The sequence below is a fragment of the Eucyclogobius newberryi genome, unplaced genomic scaffold (assembly GCF_026437365.1).
Source record: "Eucyclogobius newberryi isolate DKJ021-1_F unplaced genomic scaffold, fEucNew1.0.hap1 SCAF_9, whole genome shotgun sequence".
Lineage (NCBI taxonomy): Eukaryota > Metazoa > Chordata > Actinopteri > Gobiiformes > Gobiidae > Eucyclogobius > Eucyclogobius newberryi.
This window is the reverse complement of record NW_027316532.1, coordinates 30,409,472-30,429,572: the sequence shown is the minus strand read 5'-3', so window position 1 is coordinate 30,429,572 and position 20,101 is coordinate 30,409,472. Positions and strand designations below refer to the sequence as shown.

The window sequence follows — 20,101 nt, the reverse complement described above, 5'->3', positions numbered from 1 at the left end:
GGAACTCTGACCTCTTGCTTGTTGACTTTTAACCACAGTATACGGGTTCAAATATATATTCTGTCTATACATTGTCAAATTGGGTTAAAATGAAACTATAAGCTAAATATGCATTTTAACGGCATGTCTGATTTTCATTCTTTGAACCACAGCACCTGAAAGACTTATTAAACTTACTTTTAGGTCAGGCAGTACAGGTCTTGTCTTCACAAAGGCAGTTTGTTCTGGCTTGTCAAATGAATTTATGTATTTTGCCAAATGACACCCTTTATACTGTATATGACCAAATATTTATTGAAATACTGATTATATTGCATTATATACTGTGTGTAATCACAATGAAAGCATTAGCACCTTTAAATCCACTTATGAACGTAATCTTTTCAAATAAATTCTTGTTTCTATTCTCTGCTCTGCTGTTCAGTGTATATCAGTCAATTTTTTCACATCAATTCCCACTATGGCATTCCGAGTATCACCAGATACAAATCTAGACTTTACCGGGTCTAAATAGGAACTAAACATGGTCTAAAATGAGACTAAACCATGGATAAGGGACTTCTAAATAATGATTAACCCTAAGGACCACATTAATATGTTTGTCTCTAAACAAAAATGAAATAGTGCAGAGAAACACTGGTGTAAATGATGCACTGATATCTCAACAACGTGTTTTTATTTATCCAAACAGAGTAAGTAAACAGTGCCAAAGATTACATGTTATGACTCTATTCACATACACTGACACACCTGGATAGACGTGTACATTACAAAAGTCAACTTAAATAATCCCTTGTAGGTCATCAAAACTATAATGGCACAAACTTGTTTTCAAAAAGACAATGGAGTAAAAACTGTTAAAGAACCTTCCTGACATTTAGTCAATTGATAAGGAGAAAAACTCAAACAGGAACAATTGTACAATCGAAATGTCTAAAATCACACGCCGACAGTGAAAAGCCCAACAAATTTAACGGCTGTGGAGGAAAATGAGTGTAGCTCGAGCTGATGGGAAAGCAAGAAGGGCAAATGCTGAGAAAAATAGAGAAATAAAAAGGTTTGAAGAAGAAATAACCATTGCACAGTTACAGATCATGACAATACACTGAGAAACAAGACATTTACCAATATCCAGTAATAACAAAAGGGTTCACTTAGTTTGTGAGGTGTGAAACAGAGGACTGACTCGGAAGAACATCTGAAACACAAAACTTGCATAGAGATATGTCAACTCCTTCGCTCTGCGTAGGCTCTGAACTGCAGCTGGTAATGAAATCTGACAGACGAGGCACAGTGTTTTTGTGTAAGAACTACAATCTAAACTAACTAATGACTGTTAATGTAAAGGAATACATGGCGAATATGATAGGTAGTATAGGTTATACTGTAATTTGATGATAATGTTGAATATTGAAGTTAAGCGGGAGGTTTTAGTTGCCAGGAGCACCTTTTTATGAATACATTCAGCACATAATCCTTTTATCTACCTGGTATAAACACATATTTTTGTGCAGTTTCACACAACTAAAACCTTTAAAAGTGCACTATAGCGTGTATATGTAAGTCAACCTGACTATTGTTATGAAAACTTGAGATAAATACTGTAAAAGAAAGCAACCACTGAAAGGCTGCCGACTGCATGTTAAGTGATGTATCTGGATTGTGCAAGGTAGGCAATTGTCTTTTTTGTCACTTTAAATGTTGCACAGTTTAAGGAGTAGTGAGCTGTCAGAACCACATTCACGTGTTTAGAGCTGGTGAAAGTCCATTGCGTCAGGTACAAAGTGTAGTATTATTAAGTGCTTTGCTTTAATGTGAAGGATATGGCTGTTGCATCAACAAACAACTTTGCAGAGATTTCTAAATGCATCAATCTTAACTTACTTGCGTCACAACCAGCTGAAAGTAGGGCAGGTCAGAGCCATTAGTCAGGCGGTAATACTGTATAGTCTAGCAATATATTTAACAACTATTTATGGACTTCTGATGCTCTCCTTCAGGCCAAACCTCCTCAGTGTCCAACCACACCAACGTGTCTGTACAAGACAAACATTCAATGTAGCTTCATTCATAAGTCACAAGCAGCATTCTTTTTAACATTTAAGGGCTGGCAGTAAGCGTTTTTTTTGTTTTAATTTACAAAAACTACCATATAAATACAGGCTGAGTAGCTCAAGGCGTGTTTGATATGCGGTTTGTGTTTTCCAGCAGCATCAATTGCACATGTCCCTCATGTACCTTTACATTTACACATAAAAACTGACTTTACATTTAAAGCAAACATAGAGCTTTCCCATTCTGACCAGTGTTGTTGTTGTTTTCCTGAATGATATCAAGATGAGCTGGTTGTCTGAAATATTTTTTGTACATTGCTTCCATAGCTACAGTCGTCTACCAGTCTCAGAGATGATCTTTAACTGCTCGACAGTCGACGGTAAAAGTAGATGTAACCCAAGTCTTTTGGAGGCCTTTCTGACAAACACACTTTGTGGTCATTGTAAATAACCCACCTAAAAGAATAAAACAATATTGAGTGCACATTAAACCAAGTCACAAGCTCATTTGCAAAAACAGATTTGTATTTTTCTCTGAGGCTCGATTCAGATACAGAATCAGATGACTTTATACATCAAAAAAACATCGCAGAGAGGAGCAATTCTGAACAAAGGGAAGCTCTGATAATAATGGCATCAAATAAAATTGCTATAGCAGTTTACTCTTTGTAATGTTTTCATAAGCCAAATGTATTTTACCTCCTTGATGGAAGATGGTAACTAAACCATTTTTCATAACGGGGGAATCTGTGTTTGCAATTGAACTCTTGTACGTAGATGTTGTGTTCGTATGTCACTCACCGTCCTTCTTTTTTGATGTGACAAATATAATGTCCTGACATTGTTGATGCTCCCATGTGGCTGATGAAGGCAAAGAGCTCATAACCTTGAAACAGATATAACAGATATAAGACATTTTGTATATTCACAACATATGTTCATGTATTAATATAACTGACACAACGGCTTGGTTTGAGACCAGTCCCCGAAGCACAATAGTTTATAATCCATTATGGAATGAGAAGATATAAGTAAATCCTATGGGCTCCCATGATGATAAGATATCACTTTACTGATCCCAAATGAAACCGATAGTGCCAGAGACATATAAAGACAATTTTAGACCATATAAAGTGCTAATGAATGAATAACTGCAATAAAAGATACATTGATAATATCAGCGTGCATGAGATAATGCACCACTAAGTAACACATATGACTGTCCATCCTTGCAAAAGGGGGAGAGGTTTGATGGCCACAAGGACCTCCTCGGGCGATCTGTACTGCTTTGAGGCCGCTTGAGGCTCGTGCTGAAGGTGCTCTGGTCAGAGAGCAGGGTTTCATAAGACTAGGACATGATGTTCCTAATACTGAGCAGTTTCCTGAGCAGTTTCCAGCTTTATACACTACGAAGAACTTTCAAAAGCTGCTATATTGCCATTTCCACTGTGAACTAAAGCTACATATAGTAACAGTAAAAGCTTAAACTCACGTCCTGGTCCATCTTTGACCCGGGGGCCAGCTGTGTCTCTGTCTGGAGAAAGTGTGGAGTCACTGTGGGAGTTGGCATTGGAGAAGGCGTTGTCATTGGGCTCTGTGTCCGCCATGTCTGAGAGAGCATCACTCTCCTCCTCCTCAGGGTGGGTGAAAATCCAGTCCAGTGCTCGCTCAAGGTTGTTGTTCTAATCAGAAGATATCATATACCATTCAGAAAGTGTTGGCAATACAACACATGTACTTGAGAAATACTATAGAGTAGAACTGTGGTTAAAGGAAAAATTACCATCAGGATTTATTTTAATATTTTGTTTCATTTAAAACACCTCATTACTGACATTTCCAAATTAAAAATAGTTAAAAAACCTAGATCAGTATCAGAGGTAACATGTGCCAAATTTTCCCAAGGGATTTTCCTTTTCCAACAAAAAAGAGGTGTGTTTTGTGGTGTCTGAATGGATCTATGGGTCGCTGTTTCTTCATGTCAGGTCCGTGAGATTGAAACGTTCCTCCTGCTAATTTAGGGCCAAAAATAAACTGGCCTTGAGACCCCAGTGTGCTTCACGCCTTTGGCCCCCTTATGAGAAATATGTACGTTCACTTTTTTCAGTCTAACAATATCATAGTTGGCAAGGAGATTGGTGATAAACAAGGAAGTTTATTTTGGTCTTCCTAACGGTCCAGCTGCTATATTCACAGAGGGGCCGGTGGAAAGATGAAACAAGACATGTGAGAAAGTGAAGCAATTTTGAAAACAGCAGCTAGGCATTTTGAAAAGCAAGATGTTTACAGACGTTTCAGATGTTCAGTTTGTTGGATTATGTGCTAGCTAGAATGGCTCTATGTGTCACTCCAGCTGATTTAGCTCTTCACATCAACAACAGTGTCTTTGCACTGTGGGGATTTGTAAACAGCGTCTTCATCAGACATTTTTCATCACTCTCATGGGACCTGTTACATTTGCTGATTGTAGAAAGCATTCAAGTAAGACAGCCAGGTTAGATTTCAAGTCGGCTTTTCTCTCTTTGTTTGACTTGGACAAGAAAACTACCTTTAGCCAAGTCCAAATCCAGCCATAACTGATACATTTAATGACTTTAATCAACCTCTTTTGCCTTCAGTAGATCCGCTGCTAATGCAACAATACTGAGATTTTAAAGGTGCAATATAACTTCTCTGGTGGTGGATATTGCAATAATATAGATATCTCAATGGAGATACGCAGTGACACCACTAGACTAAGTTACAGGTCAGATCAGTGGAGAGGCAAGCCCGCTCACATAAATAATGTATGTTTGTAGCAGTAAAAACAACTGTAATTGGATTAAAAAAGGCAGATAAGTTTAACGCCATCTTGTGGAACATTTCAAACCAAACAATAGAGACAAGAAGGTGACGGATCCCCGATCAGAAAAGTTTCATAGCACAGCTTAAAGATGGATTTAAATACAAAGGAAAATGCTAAATACTCAATGCTAATGTTGACACCATTATTTATGACCCTCGTATTCATGAAATTTGTCCCATTATGCAATTCGTATCAATCAATGTATCAATTCATATCTAAGTATATTATTGACACTAATACTCCCTATAAAATCTGCACACTTTATAAAAAATGATCGTTGTTTAAGATTAGTTAAGATTAGAAAAGTTGGTTATGAGGCTGACCGTGTTTTTGAGAGCTCGGATGCCGTGTCCTCTAGGGAAGCCCATTGACGTGAGAATGGAGATGCTCTCTTCAGGAGGCGAGTTGTCCAGCAGTGTCGCACCCACCGGACTGTCACTGCTGGAGGGACCAAGTTCCATCAAGGAGGGCAACGTCAGCGGCTCAGCAAAATCTAAAAAGCCCACAATGATTCATCCATTAAGTGGAGGAGGTAGTAAATATCTGGCCTATAAATGTCATACAGTTTGTGTTTTCCCATCTCTAATAATTCAAATTGGAAAAATAGCAATGTGTTTGTTAGAACAAGACGGTCTTCTTGATGCCATCAAATCTTTGACAGACAGGGGGGTTGCTCTAATTTTCCCTCAGTGTGTAGAGGCACTTTACAATGAGGCAAGCACAAGTGACGCAAAGAGGCCTCTCGGGAACAACTCCACCACCGTATATGATGTCTAGAGATTTAGTCAATGTGCATAAATATGAATAACTACTAAATATGAATAACTACTACTGAATTAACAGCCTCTCTCACAAGCCAGTGTTTGGAACTAGCACAGAGAGCCACTTATTGTACATAGTAGTTTAGAAGCTTTATAGTTTTACTCTACTTGCAGTGCTGTAGCATGATTATAAAAAAGAAAATAATGAATCGCCGTAGGGGAAAATCCAAACTAACTTCACTGTCTTGTCCAGTTTGTTATTAGAGTTGGCGTATTTAGTTACCTGGCTCTTCCATGTGGGCAATGATCCAGTTAAACGCCATCTCTGGGCCCATGTTGCCGGTGTAGTAGACAGCCTTTCTACAGGCCTCCAGTGGAAAACCCATTTCTGCCAGCTGCATCGCCGCAGCTTCATCTATTTCAGGAGCTGGGGATGTGACAAACCCACATCAATAACTGAAAATAAGCTGATTCAGCTCTACCAATAACACCACTTAAAACAACTACTAGAGTGACAGTATCTCTCCCTCCTCGGGCCTCATTAGACAAAGAGTTTGGCACAAGCATGAACCTTGGGAAGCTTATTTTATCGAGACATAATTTATCAGGGAGAGAAATGAGCGTGACTAAAACAAGCGGAGCAGCACCGGAAAGTAAAGTTTGTTTGGAAGTAGGCATCTTAAATTTGGAGAGCAGCTGCAGCACCTGCTGAAGTACATGTACACAGTCAGGGGGCAAGCTCTGTCTGTAGAATTCATTATATCGCTCCTTGGGCCAAAGTATGCCATACAAATTACATACAAACTACATAACATGAAGATATACTTACAATCTATGGAGCTCATGGAGTTATCTGAAACCAAAGAAATACAATAATTACTCGTAGAAAATACTTACTTTTACAGGTGACTGCTGAGGAAAATAAACTGCTTGTGCCTCGTCACCACCCCGCTGCGAGACAAGTGGCCCTCACTGTGTCACACATCAGCAATCACAACTGCACTTCTGTTTTCACTGGCAGCCGTGATTTTAGAAACTTGTCAACCAGAAGCTGACTTAACCCTGACAACTGAAGAACGACTCGCCATTGTTAGAAAAGTTTTAACAGTTTTTGCATGCTTTGCCAAATGAGCAACACATACGAATTGTTATATTTGATGCATATCAATAATAACAACAAAACACTTACCATGCTAAACTTGTCTCTGGCAAACCAAATATAATCACATTCAATTATTATCTTTCCGGCTTGATTCTGGCTCCAACAATGCTTGGGATTGTAATGTCTGTCCTTTAGTGGCAGATTAATAACGATTTTGTTAAACCGTTTTATCTAAATCCGGCAATATTAACTGGTTTTCACTTTTGATCTTTTCCTGTACAATAAAGAAAATGCAATTAACTTAAACCTACAGCACAACTCTTCCAATTAGGATCCAATTGAAGTAACATGTTTACAACCTAAGCAAATCAAGCAATTAATTGCCTATTATGTGCTGCACATACTGTATACTGTACAAAGCTCGACCACACTGTGAACAACATCTACTAGGTAATTGTTTGAGCCCATCTTTCCCCTGAGATCCTGTTCAAAATTGCCTTAAGAGAAAAGTGCTGCAGCATTGAGCCCAATATCATATTAGAGGCAATTTCCCGGACCGTTTAACTCTCACAAAACACTATACCTGCTGATGAGAACTGCCTTAGAAACATACATCTCTATCTCAAAGAACTAGCTTCAGACAATGCAATCTAAAATAAATTACACGGCCTTGCTTAATCCTGTAATGCACTTTTCAAATTATCAATTCAAATGCAAGATCTATAACCATGTCTGGTGCTTGAGGAAGTCATTGACCTTTAAATTTAATTATTGCAGCATGCTCCTAAATATGAAAGTCCAAAAATCGCCCCAGTGATGACAAATTCGAAAAGTCTTTTCCAGTTTATGCGTGAATGCAAACATCCCTGTGGGCCACAGTAGGTGAGTCATGCATGAGACTAGGGAATACAGCCAATTGAATTTGAGTAGCACAAACAAATTAGCCAATGGTTTATGATTTTGTAGATTAAACCAAATTTACCTCTAGTATCTTCAGCTAAAACAATGGGAGGCATAAGGTCAGGAAGCTCCTCCTCGCCAGCCTGGAGCCCTGTGGCCCGCAATCGACTCAGGTCAAGGAAATCAGGAACATCTATGGCCAAATCTGTTTGGAATACAAACAATCATGCTAATAAATTAATGCAAATTCAGATGATTACATTCTTTTAATGACCAAAACTTTTAAACATCCTTTGGAGTATTGCAAGACAAAAATAACTCACTCAGAAACAAAAAAGCACATTAGTACAATAATGGCTGTCAGCATCATGCATGTAAGTTGTGGGTGAATGTTGCCCTCATATGGTCATTTCTGGTACTACGGGGATACGTGCTTGTTATGTTACATGCAGGTCTCTATTGTGCATTTAAACAAGAATGGAGTAACTGTACCTAGTTTTTTTGGTACCCAGTCAACACCAAATGTGAATTTCTTAATTTGTAAAACCAAATATTCTGGAAAAGAAGCAAACCGAGATGTCCTACAGAGAAAATCAGAAAGAAACAAATGTATAGCATTAAGTGACTCTTCTCCAGCAAACAGGCATCTATATACATGAATAAATGTAAACATTTCCTACTTGACACCGGCAGACTTGGCCTGTATCGCCGAGCTCCAGAAGTCTGGGACATTTTCAGGTTCTGTGAAGGCCTGCAAACAGGCTGTGAAGGGGATCCGCGCTCTCACCGGCTCAGGAGGAGCACACATATTTTCCTCTGCCTCTTTCCGCTTGGCTTCAAATGTGAGGATTTCCTCTGACATTTTAAAACATATTAGGAAAAATTAAAAACACATATCTTATACAATATTATATTTTTTTCCAAATTAAATAATAAATACATATAATTTTTGTGTATACATTATAGCTTTGGTTATGTAAAATCACGTGTTGTTAGCAGTGCAATATTATTGTCGATTAAACTCAGAATACTTAAACTAAAACTTTTTAACTTTTTGACAATAACCTTCCTGTTAGGCAACCAGTTCATTATTAAAATTGAGTGTGAATGTCACAGACTGACAACAGTATGAGTTGATCCTGTTCTTTGCTGTCCTCAGTGTGGAGCCTGAGGATTATGGGATCCTGCTGGTTCTCCCTGAGGTGTCCACCTGAGCCCTGCTCCTTCAGCAGCACAGCCCTGGGGCAGCAGTAGCAGAGAGCCTCATGTGGGCGCAGTTACCTCGGTTTGTGGCAGCTTCGATTGGGGCTGGCAGCTGGATGCAGTAGTCGACCCGCTGAGTGTAACGCACGCGCCGCGTTTGGCAACACTCAACACGTTCCTCGACCAAGAACCGGAAGACGTCGCTAGAATTCTCTGAGCCGCCACTGTTTCTCTGTAGAATGACAGATAGAAAGGATTTACGCTCATATTTATTGGACAAAAAAAAAGAGATAAGAAAAAAATGTTTCAATTCAGAAAAGTCATCATATTAAAATACATTTATTTGCTCCCTCGCCCATCTGCTACATGACTTTCTATTCCAAGCAGTGACACAAATACACAAGTTATAAAAGTATCCATGCATTGCTGACACAGACAGAGGAAAACGTTGCTGATGCGTCTGGCTACAAACATGTTCAGTGTTTGACCGCCTTACTAAATATGTTTAGAGACTGAGGACAGCTGCAGAGAGGGTCGGGTAAACTGAACCTAGGCGGTGCCATTAAAGACGCAGTTTTACCACAGTGAATGAAGCTGTAAGTGAGTCCAGGAAAATTGTAGAGATTTGTGGACAATTTCCAGTGGCAGTCGGGGTCAGGACATGTCTGCTGTGGCTGGAGCGGAATAGAAAGCATTATCTGGCTTTCCAGTGTAACAGATAGTACTGAGCTAAAAATACCTCTAAAAGATAGCACAGACAGTGGACAGGGAGAACTTCCCGGCCCCAAGCGGTTCAGAAAGCTGAATTAAATCTTGAATGTACCTGACTAAATGTTTTAGGTCATCAAGAATATGAGCAATGGGAAAAAACTATTCCACATAAAGTAAACACAGTGGAAGTACGATATGATAACGTTTCACATAAACATTCAGATCTTTGCAACCAAATGCTTTTGTAATGTAAACATACAAACATTATGAATGTATATTGAAAGATATATTTTATATTGCAGCAACAATCATTTTGGTTATCATATAATAATAATAATAATAATAATAATAATAATAATAATAATTCATGTTTAATGGTTAATTTGCTTTATTGTGCTCTGTCTGTGAAGAAAAGTGCATGTGTCTGAGAATGCACAGATCAGTACAACAGCCTTCAGCTACAATCTGGTGTTTTTACATTAATGTCTGTCCCAATCAAACAAATACTTAGATACATTAAAGAAAATTATGATGTCATTGTAGTACTGGCCAATCAAATAACATTCAAATGTACTTGCAGCCTGTGTTCTTTAATAGGTAGATTCATTACAATAGACAACTCCACTAACCTCCACAAAATTGATGAGGTGCATAAAGAACTCATGTGCATCTTGTTGTCTGTTGGAGGAAAACTCTGGATGACCTCTACTGACCAGGGATTTGAGCATCCGAGGAGAAATGCCTTTCTGTTGTAACTGTAAAAAAAATTTAAATTAAATGCAGTCTTTACCTAAAACATGCTCGGTTATAAACAACTCCATGCACAGGTCACATTATGTTTAAGTGAATCAGATTTAATAAAAGGCTTTTCTCAAACTTCATGCTAAACAGAGCACGATGGGAGGATGTTTTGTTGAAGTGTTTTAAATGAGGAGTTGTGATTGTGATAGGATAGAGTGATCCCCCAGAACAGTGCAAGCCCACCCCTTTAACAGCAGCTGTCAATAAGTATCTACAGCTCCCTCATCAGAAAACAGGGAGGAGCAGAATCAGAATCACAGCTCAGCTGAAGCAGAGATGTTAACGAAAGCATTTAAAGCGTGGCAAAACTCACACAAAACACATTTTGCTGGTCATAAACAGGACATACCCAGTTTAATACCTTGTATTCTTCTTTCATCACCTGTTCAATAAGCTCTGATTTCATTGGTGGTTTGGAGTACTGGCCTGAGAGAAGGCCATGTCCCAGCTTAGCCCTGACAGATAGAAATGTTCAAATGTTAAATGAGTTCTAATGTTTGTTTTCTCTTTATCATATAGTTATTGGTTCATTGCAAAAGCTGTGTGATCAAACATTTGTTTTTGTACATTACCTTTTGATTAACATGTAACATGTAATTAAACTATTAATCCAACAATTTGACATGTTGTTAGGATGTGTTAGGAATTATGAATTATGTTTTGTTTTTTACGTGTCAAGCTTATTGCAAGTCATGTTTTAAAAACATGTTTCATGGAATTACTTACATTTGTGTGGCAAAGTCCTGTGTGGGGTCAAGTGGTGAATAGTCAAATATCCTCTGAAGATTTCCCACAAACCTAAAAGATCAAAATACAAGCCATAATCAAACAGAAGTCAAACAGCAACAGCACTGAAGCTGTCACACACGGCTACCTTAACATAATCAAGCAATCCTAAAATGTAGTACCCTGCTACTACAATCTACTGTTAATTAATTGAATAATAAATGAAAACAAAACTCACATTCTCTGAAAGTCTGGGATGCTGAAGAGGACCTGCAGCACTGTGCCCATGTAGCAGCTGTTGCCCAGGTTTTTGATGCCTGTGTATCCTGGACCATAGACCGCCTTAAGCTTCATGCCCGACTCCTGGATCACCTCCCATTCACTAACCCGCGGCCTGGCATTGTTATCCGTGTGCCCATTTTCTGTCTGTTTGAGCAAATGAGAGCAAATACTAAAAGTGGCCACAAGTATATAATTTTTTTAAGCAAAGACAGTTTACATTCAAGTAACACACCCTTTGCTGCATTTGAAGCATATCAATCCCAAAATGTGACAAATGTTCTGATATGTGGGGATCCAAAACAGCTTCCTCTTCTTCAAATGAATAAATATCTAAACATAAGCAGCCAAATAACATTAATAACACTTTGATATGTTTAATATACATTACATTAGATTACATTAGTCGCAATAATTTGATGATTTAGTTCAGACCTGCTCCATCGGGGGTGATGGTGTCGAGTTTGACTGCCAGCGGGTGTTTGGTCTGTTTGTAGTGGTCCAGAGCATGTCCGTTCCCTCCGCTGCCGTCGAAGAACCACTTCCCACAGAAAATGGTTCCATCAGTGAGGTTCAGCCACAGGTTTTCTCTCATCTCACATCTCTGACATTTCCACCCACTAGAACCACAAACATAGGACAATGTTGTGGTTTGTAATACAAGTGGTGTAACTAAACAGATAATTGACTGTTGTACCTTGGTAGGATTTTGACCCCATTGTCCAGCTGTCTGAGGCTTCTGGCATGTTTCGACACTTGGATGTCCTCTTCCCAGGACTCAGGCTCCTGTTTCTTGTAAGGTGATGATGCGTTAAGCACTGCATCACAGGCAATTGTTACCTAGACACAAAACACAAGCCTCTGCATTTTTGCTCATGGTGGATGGTGTTGTTTATGAATATGGATCGCCAAAAGGGTATTCTAAGTCATTGCCATTTTTGTGCTATTTGCTTGTCTCCATGAAGATGATGCTTTGATTGGTTAGTGCCACAGTATGGCATATATTATTAATTTATAGATGGACCTTTATTTCAACCAGCTAAAACGCATTGAGATCGAGAGCTCTTTTTCACAAGTGACCCAAAGTGAAAAAGTAGCAGCACAGAAATCACACAAACATTTACACATTTATAGAGACATTTAAGAGAAAAATAAAACAGAACAACATTTAAAAGCACGGACAGTTTCTGTAGGATTTGGGTTTTTTTATTGATCGAAAAACCCTTTTTGTCTTGCATTTGCTTCATTATGGGTGTTTTTATTGTTCACTAATGGAGTAAAACTGCATTCTAACTGAGACGGATCTGTTTCATCCATACTGCAGAATATTTGGGCAATGTGATATCATCTTAAAGGAGACATGCAGAGTTTCAGGTAACAGTTCATCGATGGATTCACACAGCACATGCCAAAAAACATGCAAAAAGCAGAACATTAAAAAGTGGTGACCACACATTTTCCCGCACCTGAATAATCAAAGCACTAAAATACAAAACAGCTCTATTATTATCATGCAAAAAACAACACACAAATCCCACATCACCATCTCACTGACCAGAGCGGGCAACTCCTCAATATTTGGTAAAGGGATTTCGAAGTGGTCTGGGAAAATGACAAGTTTGGCCTCATCTTCATATTCATAGTCCTCCCCGTTAAAATCACGGTTTAGTTCTAAATCTGGGAGAGGAAACACACACAGAGTCAGCTGATGTCACCAGTGAGTTTATGCGATTCATTCAAGATTTTCTTTCCTTAGTCATTACTTCCATATATATTCTTTATTTATTTAAAGTTAGTGTGACAGGTGTTTTTACATTGTTTGGTGTGAAATAAATATTTATTATTGTTTGCTAAGGGGAACATGAGCACAATATATGAAAGACCACTGTAAAAAGAACTACAGTGAAAACATTGTGTGGCAAGCAAAGGAGTTAAATACATTAAATACATTACAAATACTTTTCTAAAAGAATAACAATGAGCAAATACTTGTGAGAATAACAAGTTAGGCAAGGTTTTGAGTTTATTTTATATTTGGTTGTTAATACTATGTTTGTGTACATTTTGTATTATTTTTCTAGATAAATGTCAGTTTATCGTGCTATGGTTTGGGTTTTTGGGTAAATTGTAGGCACAATGAGCTTCTGCCCACACCTGATCAGGGACTAATTCTGTTGTCTGTTTTGATTGATTGAATATGATTGATGAATAAGTGTTCAATTGACCAAATAACGATAAATTAAAAAAGGAAGCATCAATGGGTTCCGAAAGGGACAAGATTATTAGTAAAATAATATTGTTGTTCATTGTGTTAACTATGTTTTGACAAAATATCTAGTCCAGAGGAACATTGTGTTGGTGTTGACCACATGACTCCCAGTGACGGAAAAATAATAAATTTTACTTCATCAACACACCAACATATATATATCACCTATATCACCAGATTTTAATTATTCTAGTAATGAAATGAGCAGCGATACAAAACATTGAGTTTAAAAGCTTGTATGGTATTACAAACGCTTTTGAACTTGGGCAGACATAAAGAGCTGCGAGTACTGGCCACAGCCTTAAGTTGTATAATGACTCATGAAATGTAGATCATAGACTATCTTTGACTGTATGTGTTACTATGCCCCTTTGTTTTGTGGTGACGCATAATATGGGAGGCAGACGATGGCAGGGGCCAGAAACTGACTCTGGGGACATGGAACGTCACCTCGCTGGAGGGGAAAGAGACTGAGCTTGTGCAGGAGGTTGAGCGGTACCGACTAGTTCAGGGGTCTCCAAAAGGCCAGACCCCAAAGCAATTTAGCCTGACGGTACGACCGTGCGTGATGTGCGGACTGTCCCACAGGTTGGGTTATGAAAGATGGACCGCAGTCTCGTCCCAGGGCAGGTGCACTTTTGTTTTAGGGAGCGTCTAAATACATAAGCTAATTTCTATGTGAATATGTGTCAGATTGTTATAGTTATAAAGTTCTGCTTTAGTCCTGCTTTAGGCCTGCTTTAGGCCTGCTTTAGGCCTGCTTTAGGCCTGCTTAAGGCCTGCTTTAGTCTTGCTTTAGTCTTGCTTTAGCCCTGCTTTTGTCCTGTTTCAGTCCTGATTTAGTCCTGTTTCAGTCCTGATTCAGTCCTGATTCAGTCCTGCTTCAGTCCTGCTTTAGTCTTGCTTTAGTCTCGCTTTAGTCTTGCTTTTGTCCTGCTTTTGTCCTGCTTTTGTTCTGATTTAGTTCTGCTTTAGTCCTGCTTTTGTCCTGCTTTTGTCATGATTTAGTCCTGCTTTAGCCCTGCTTTAGTCCTGCTTCATACCTGTTTCAGTCCTGTGTCAGTCCCATGTCAGTCAGTGTCAGTCCCGTTTCAGTCCTGTTTTAGTCCTGTTTTAGTCCTCCTTTAGTCCTAATTTAGTCCTGATTTACTATTTCTTATTGAATTGTGCCACTTTGAGTTATTTGTGAATCATATAGAGATAAAACTATTGTGGTGTGATTTTGCAGTCTGGCCCCCGGACCTTAGCCCTCCGAAAAATCTAGCCCCTGGACTAGATAAAGTTGGCCTCACATCCACGCACAGTTCGTCCTCTAGAGCCCATCTCCTCGAGAGGGTTTATAGCCCAACAGCGCAGCCGCCACGTGTTGGAGTTCACCCAAGTGATAGAGAGGGTTGTGTCCCTACGCCTTCGGGTTGGGGACAGATTTCTCACTGTTGTGACAACCTACGGGCCGAACAGCAGTGCAGAGTACCTGGCCTTCTTGGAGTCCAGGGACTCCAGTGTTCTACTGGGGGACTTCAACGCCCATGTGGGCAACAACAGCGGCACCTGGAGAGGGATAATCAGCAAAAACGGCCTCCCCGATCTGGAACTGAGCAGTGTTCATTTATTGGACTTCTGTGCAAGCCACAGATTGTCACACCATCAGTGCATGTGGCACCAGGAAAATCAATGATCGACTTTATTATCGTGTCATCTGACCTCCGGCTGCGTGTCTTGGACACTCGGGTGAAGAGAGTCAACCGATCACCACCTGGTGGTGAGTTGGATCCGCTGGCAGAGGAGGAAGTCGGACAGACTTGGCAGGCTGTGCGCATTGTGAGGGTCTGTTGGGAACATCTTGCAGAGCCCTCTGTCAGCAGGGTCTGGAACTCAACTCAACTCTGGATGTTGTAGGGCTGTCTTGGCTGACACGTCTCTGCAACATCACGTGGCGGTTAGGGACAGTAACTCTGGACTGGCAAACCGGGGTGGTGTGTTCCAACTACAGAGGGATCACACTCCTCAATCTCCCCAGTAAAGTCTATTCCAGGGTACTGGAAAGGAGAATCCGACCAATATTGGAGCCTCGGATTCAGGAGGAGCAGAGTGGTTTTCATCCTGGTTGTGGAACACTGGACCAGCTCTATACTCTCCAGGTGCTCGAGGGTTCATGGGAGTTTGCCCAACCAGTCCAAATGTGCTTTGTGGATCTGGAAAAGGCTTTTGACCGTGTCCCTCGGGGTGTCCTTTGGGGGTCCTCCGGGAGTATGGGGTCCGGGGCATGATCGGAGCAGGAGCTGTGTTTGCATTGCCGACAGTAAGTCAGACCTGTTCCCAGTGCGTGTTGTACTCCTTCAGGGCTGCCCTTTGTCACCGGTTCTGTTCATTGTTTTTATGAACAGAATTTCTAGGCGCAGTCAAGGGTCGGAGGGTGTTCGGTTTGGGGACCACAGGATCTCATCTCTGCTGTTTGCAGACGATGTTGTCCTGATGGCTCCATCAAACCCGGACCTGCAACATGCACTTGGACGGTTTGCAGCCGAGTGTGAAACAGCTGGGATGAGAATCAGCACCTCCAAATCTGAGGTCATGGTTCTCAACCAGAAAAACGTGACTTGCCCTCTCCAGGTGGGTGGGGAGTCCTTGTCCAAAGTTGAGGAGTTCAAGTATCTCGGGTCTTGTTCACGAGTGAGGGAAGGATGGAATGTAAGATTGACAGGCGGATCGGTGCAGCGGCTGCAGTGAAACATGGATGTTTTGTGGTGACGCATAATATAAGCACTCAAGATCAGCTAGCGCTTATTGGTTTGGCATAAGTGCCCTCCATCACCATAGCTATTAAGCAATTCATATAAAAACATTTTTTTAGCTTTTGAATGTTATATCTTTGGGGAAAAGTCTTCACAGAGTCCTTTAAATCAGGAGGAAATCCATGAACAGAGATGCACATAGATCATCACATTAAATAAATAATTATTCTAGATGAGTATAAAGGGCAAAAGGGCTTCTTTTAGTTATTAGGGACTGAGACTCTACTTCTGAAAATACACATTTGAAGAGGAAAGACAATATCCTCTAACATTTGAATGTAAACTTGAACATCAGTCCCATTAAAGCGCAGACACCTGGTGTAACCACGGCAGCGTCAGGGCCTGGTGGAAGTGTGTCAGCCTGTCACAGAGCCTGACAAGAGGCGGCAGCTGTGAGACCGGCCACTGACAGAAGCCCCCCTCTCTCTGCCCCAAACACCAGCACATAGGCCGGGCGACGCATGTGGCACTTTGATTTAGAACAGTTACCAACCACACATACAAATAAATGGGCTAAATTTAGAGCACAAGGGGTGAAGAGGTCCTGTCATGGGAAATATCTGGCACTTTGGGCAAAGACCGGAACAACTGGTGGCTAACTACTGCCTAAAAAATATCCACATCAGCCACATAACACACAGCATTAACGACACTTCACCTACCTAGAAAGACTTTTCCATTTCTTCTTCTTGGAATGGCACCTCCAGCAGCTCCTGTAGCTCTCTAAGAATAGAAAATAATGGAAACTGTTTAAATTCAGCCATACTTCCAATATAAAGATAATAAATCAAACAAGTGAAAACATTGAAAATAGATGACACATATGTGGAGTTGTAGGTCAGATTACAAGAAACTGGGGAAACCCCTGCCATGAGACCTGCCCCTGCCTTCATAAAGCGTTGCTTGCCTTGGCAACTCTGTTTACAGACATGTGTATATTTATGTCTAATATGCTACACATCATTTCTTTACACATATTTCTTCATCTGTCTTCATACACAAGACAGATAATATTTTCTTGTTGCCATTAATTATGAGGATGTTTTGATTTTTGGCCTTGAAGGGACTTAATTTAAAGCTGACGTTGAGAGAAATAAAGATAATGCTGACACACAGGGGACTGAGGGCACCCTGGGTAAATTGCAATGGACACAAGAGACTGCAGTAAGTCAGCAGCTGTTTCTGAGCAGATCAAGACATTGAAATAGAAGCAGAAATTTAAGAGCGTTAGGACCAGTGAGAACCAACAGGTTGTTGTTTTTGTTGTTGTTGTTGTTTTTATTAATCTTTCCAGATATCAAACAGAATTCTTAAATAAAATCTTACTGCATCTGAAGGGTCTTTGTATCAATAAAGCTCAAATACTGTTGAAATAAGGAGAAGACAAGTAAAGGGGACTCATCACCGACATCATAAGTGAGTTCACGGTTCACAATAAAGAAAAGTGTTAAACATAGCTGAATATTCACTGATGAATTATATCCTCACCCACAGAGTACTGATGGGAGTATGGGTACCATGAAGTTAAGTAAAGAAACACTCACTTCTTTGATGTGTCTCTTGAGGTGCATATACACACTCTGCCCTGTTTTGCGATAATGCCTCTCCACATGTTCTCGTCCAAAGCCCAGGAATGTGTTCATACACACATAGAGACCGCCCTCCGACTCCTGGAACCAAAACAAACAACAACAATCAACACAGACCAGCATCCGCATCATCGTCATTGCCGATACAAACATAAATCAATATGCCTAAGTGAAATGACAATTGTTTGCTACTTTATTTTTAAATAACCAGCAGAAATTGGCAGAACTGCAGAGAGTACTTGTAGAGAAGTTCAAACAAGACTTTGAGTCGACCAAAACACAGTGGCCTACTCAACTTTGTTGGACTGTAACATTTGACACAAATATTTATTTGTGTAAAGACATAATCCGACAGATAACACAAACAACATGTAGGCATGTCATAATAATCATTATATTGACTTATCAGTCAATAAACCAGGAGGAACTAGAAGGGAATTTTCATCACCTTTTGGTACAATAACGTTGTATAGTTGAGTTGTATAGGGTTAATTAAAAGAGAAACTTGCAGGACTCATCATAGATACTCAAGTGTTTCTTAGTGCTATTTATTTGTTTCAGCTCATGTTTTTGGCGTACATTTAGAAAAGTGTTAGAAAAGGACACTTTCAATATTATTGATACATTTTGTAGCAATATATTGCACTTTAAAAATGTGTTATCATAACAGGCCTAACAACATGCAGTTATGTCATGTCAAGAAATACATAAATATACATTTACCCCCATACAATTTTTATTATAATGTTTTTAAACTAAACTAAATACACAATTAATAAAATATGAACTCTATGAAGCCACGTGATAACTTTTAAGTGGCCCAAAGTGACATATGAGCTTCAACAGTGCAAAGATAAAAATAAGCCAGTCCTCAGACCAGCATGATGAACTCCAGACAGCTGAGTCACCTTTAAAACTAATTCTGTGGAGACATTAGCTTTAAATTTCATCTGGTTTCGGAAATATTTTAACAAAGAGGACAAATAAAAAATCTTACAATTCTGTCTTGACAGAATCAAAAGGGGAAAATGTTACAAGAGCATTGAGAACTAAACAGCCACATCTTTTAGGCCTTCGAGAGTTAAAAGTAACAGATCACAGGCTTTAAGAAAAGGTTGATGTTATCAAACTTACAATACAATCTTACAGTTAAGTCACAAACAGCAGCTGTTTATGATGACAGAGCTGATAAAGACTTGGAGCAGGTGTATGAAGTAACAAACAGCCCCTGCTGTCTGGAAAAACAAAATCAAATTCAAATGAAGTGTTGTTTGTGGAATGTATTGTATTTTAGGATTCATAATTCAAAGGCCTTTTGTTCGCTATTAATTGGCTAATTCGTTGCCATGACAACGTTGAATAATGGGCAATTAACATGTAATCAAGTTAAACCAATCGAATACAGATTATTTTTCATCATCAACATGGAAAAAACAGACTCTAGTCATCACAGTACACAAGAGTCAATGGGTGCCAATAAAAGAAGTCAGAAATTTAAGCGTATCTATTGATTCTTTAGCCTTCAAGTATGTGCGGATTGTCTCAACAGTGATAAATACAGGCGCATTATTCACTGGTTTTGTTCCACCAGCCCAGACGGTCCTCCCGATGCACGCACGTGCCTGCAAAAACATGCCGCCAAAAACACACGCGACTTACGGGAGAGTCGAAGGAAAAGGCGCACTCGCTCTTGAAAACCCTGTCTCCTGCTCTGGGCACCCTGATAGTGGGCATGTAGGGGACAAGAAGCTCTCCCAGGTCTGTAGCCATCTTCGCATTCCTGCTTCTCCCACCACAGTGCGGCCGCGAGCCACCGGAGCAGCGCTGACAGAAGAGGAGGATGCTATTTTTAAAGTCTCCCTACATTCCTCCAGCCAGGGGGATGTGACGCTGAAAAACATAAAAATAAATGACGACGGGGGCGGAGAGAAAACGCGCAGTGTCACTAGCTGTAATGCTAAGCTAATTTTTAATCTTTTGTTTTGTGTTTTGTTTTGCTGTATTATCGCTGGACCTGCGCGTTGCTCTCCTCACCGCGGTGACGCGCTGGAATGTTTGATCACGTA

General features: G+C 39.9%; 1 protein-coding gene across 2 annotated transcripts; it reads right to left on the bottom strand.

The window, feature by feature from the left end:
• Positions 1-659: 659 nt before the first annotated feature.
• Positions 660-19,975, bottom strand: usp13 (ubiquitin specific peptidase 13). 2 transcript variants are annotated; one of them, XM_072439060.1, is made up of 21 exons: positions 19,695-19,975; positions 17,991-18,116; positions 17,109-17,169; positions 12,938-13,059; positions 12,080-12,222; positions 11,818-12,002; positions 11,618-11,715; positions 11,342-11,529; positions 11,104-11,175; positions 10,727-10,832; positions 10,206-10,331; positions 8,944-9,097; positions 8,343-8,517; positions 8,155-8,243; positions 7,745-7,867; positions 6,490-6,513; positions 5,944-6,087; positions 5,223-5,392; positions 3,547-3,736; positions 2,856-2,940; positions 660-2,510 (listed from the first exon to the last, which is right to left on the bottom strand). In XM_072439060.1, exons 1-21 carry the CDS (start codon positions 19,803-19,805, stop codon positions 2,414-2,416), a joined length of 2,589 nt encoding a protein of 862 aa, XP_072295161.1. In that variant the 5' UTR covers positions 19,806-19,975; the 3' UTR covers positions 660-2,413. The 2 variants fall into 2 exon arrangements, with proteins under 2 accessions (XP_072295161.1, XP_072295162.1); XM_072439061.1 differs by having other exon boundaries at positions 10,739-10,832.
• Positions 19,976-20,101: the final 126 nt, after the last annotated feature.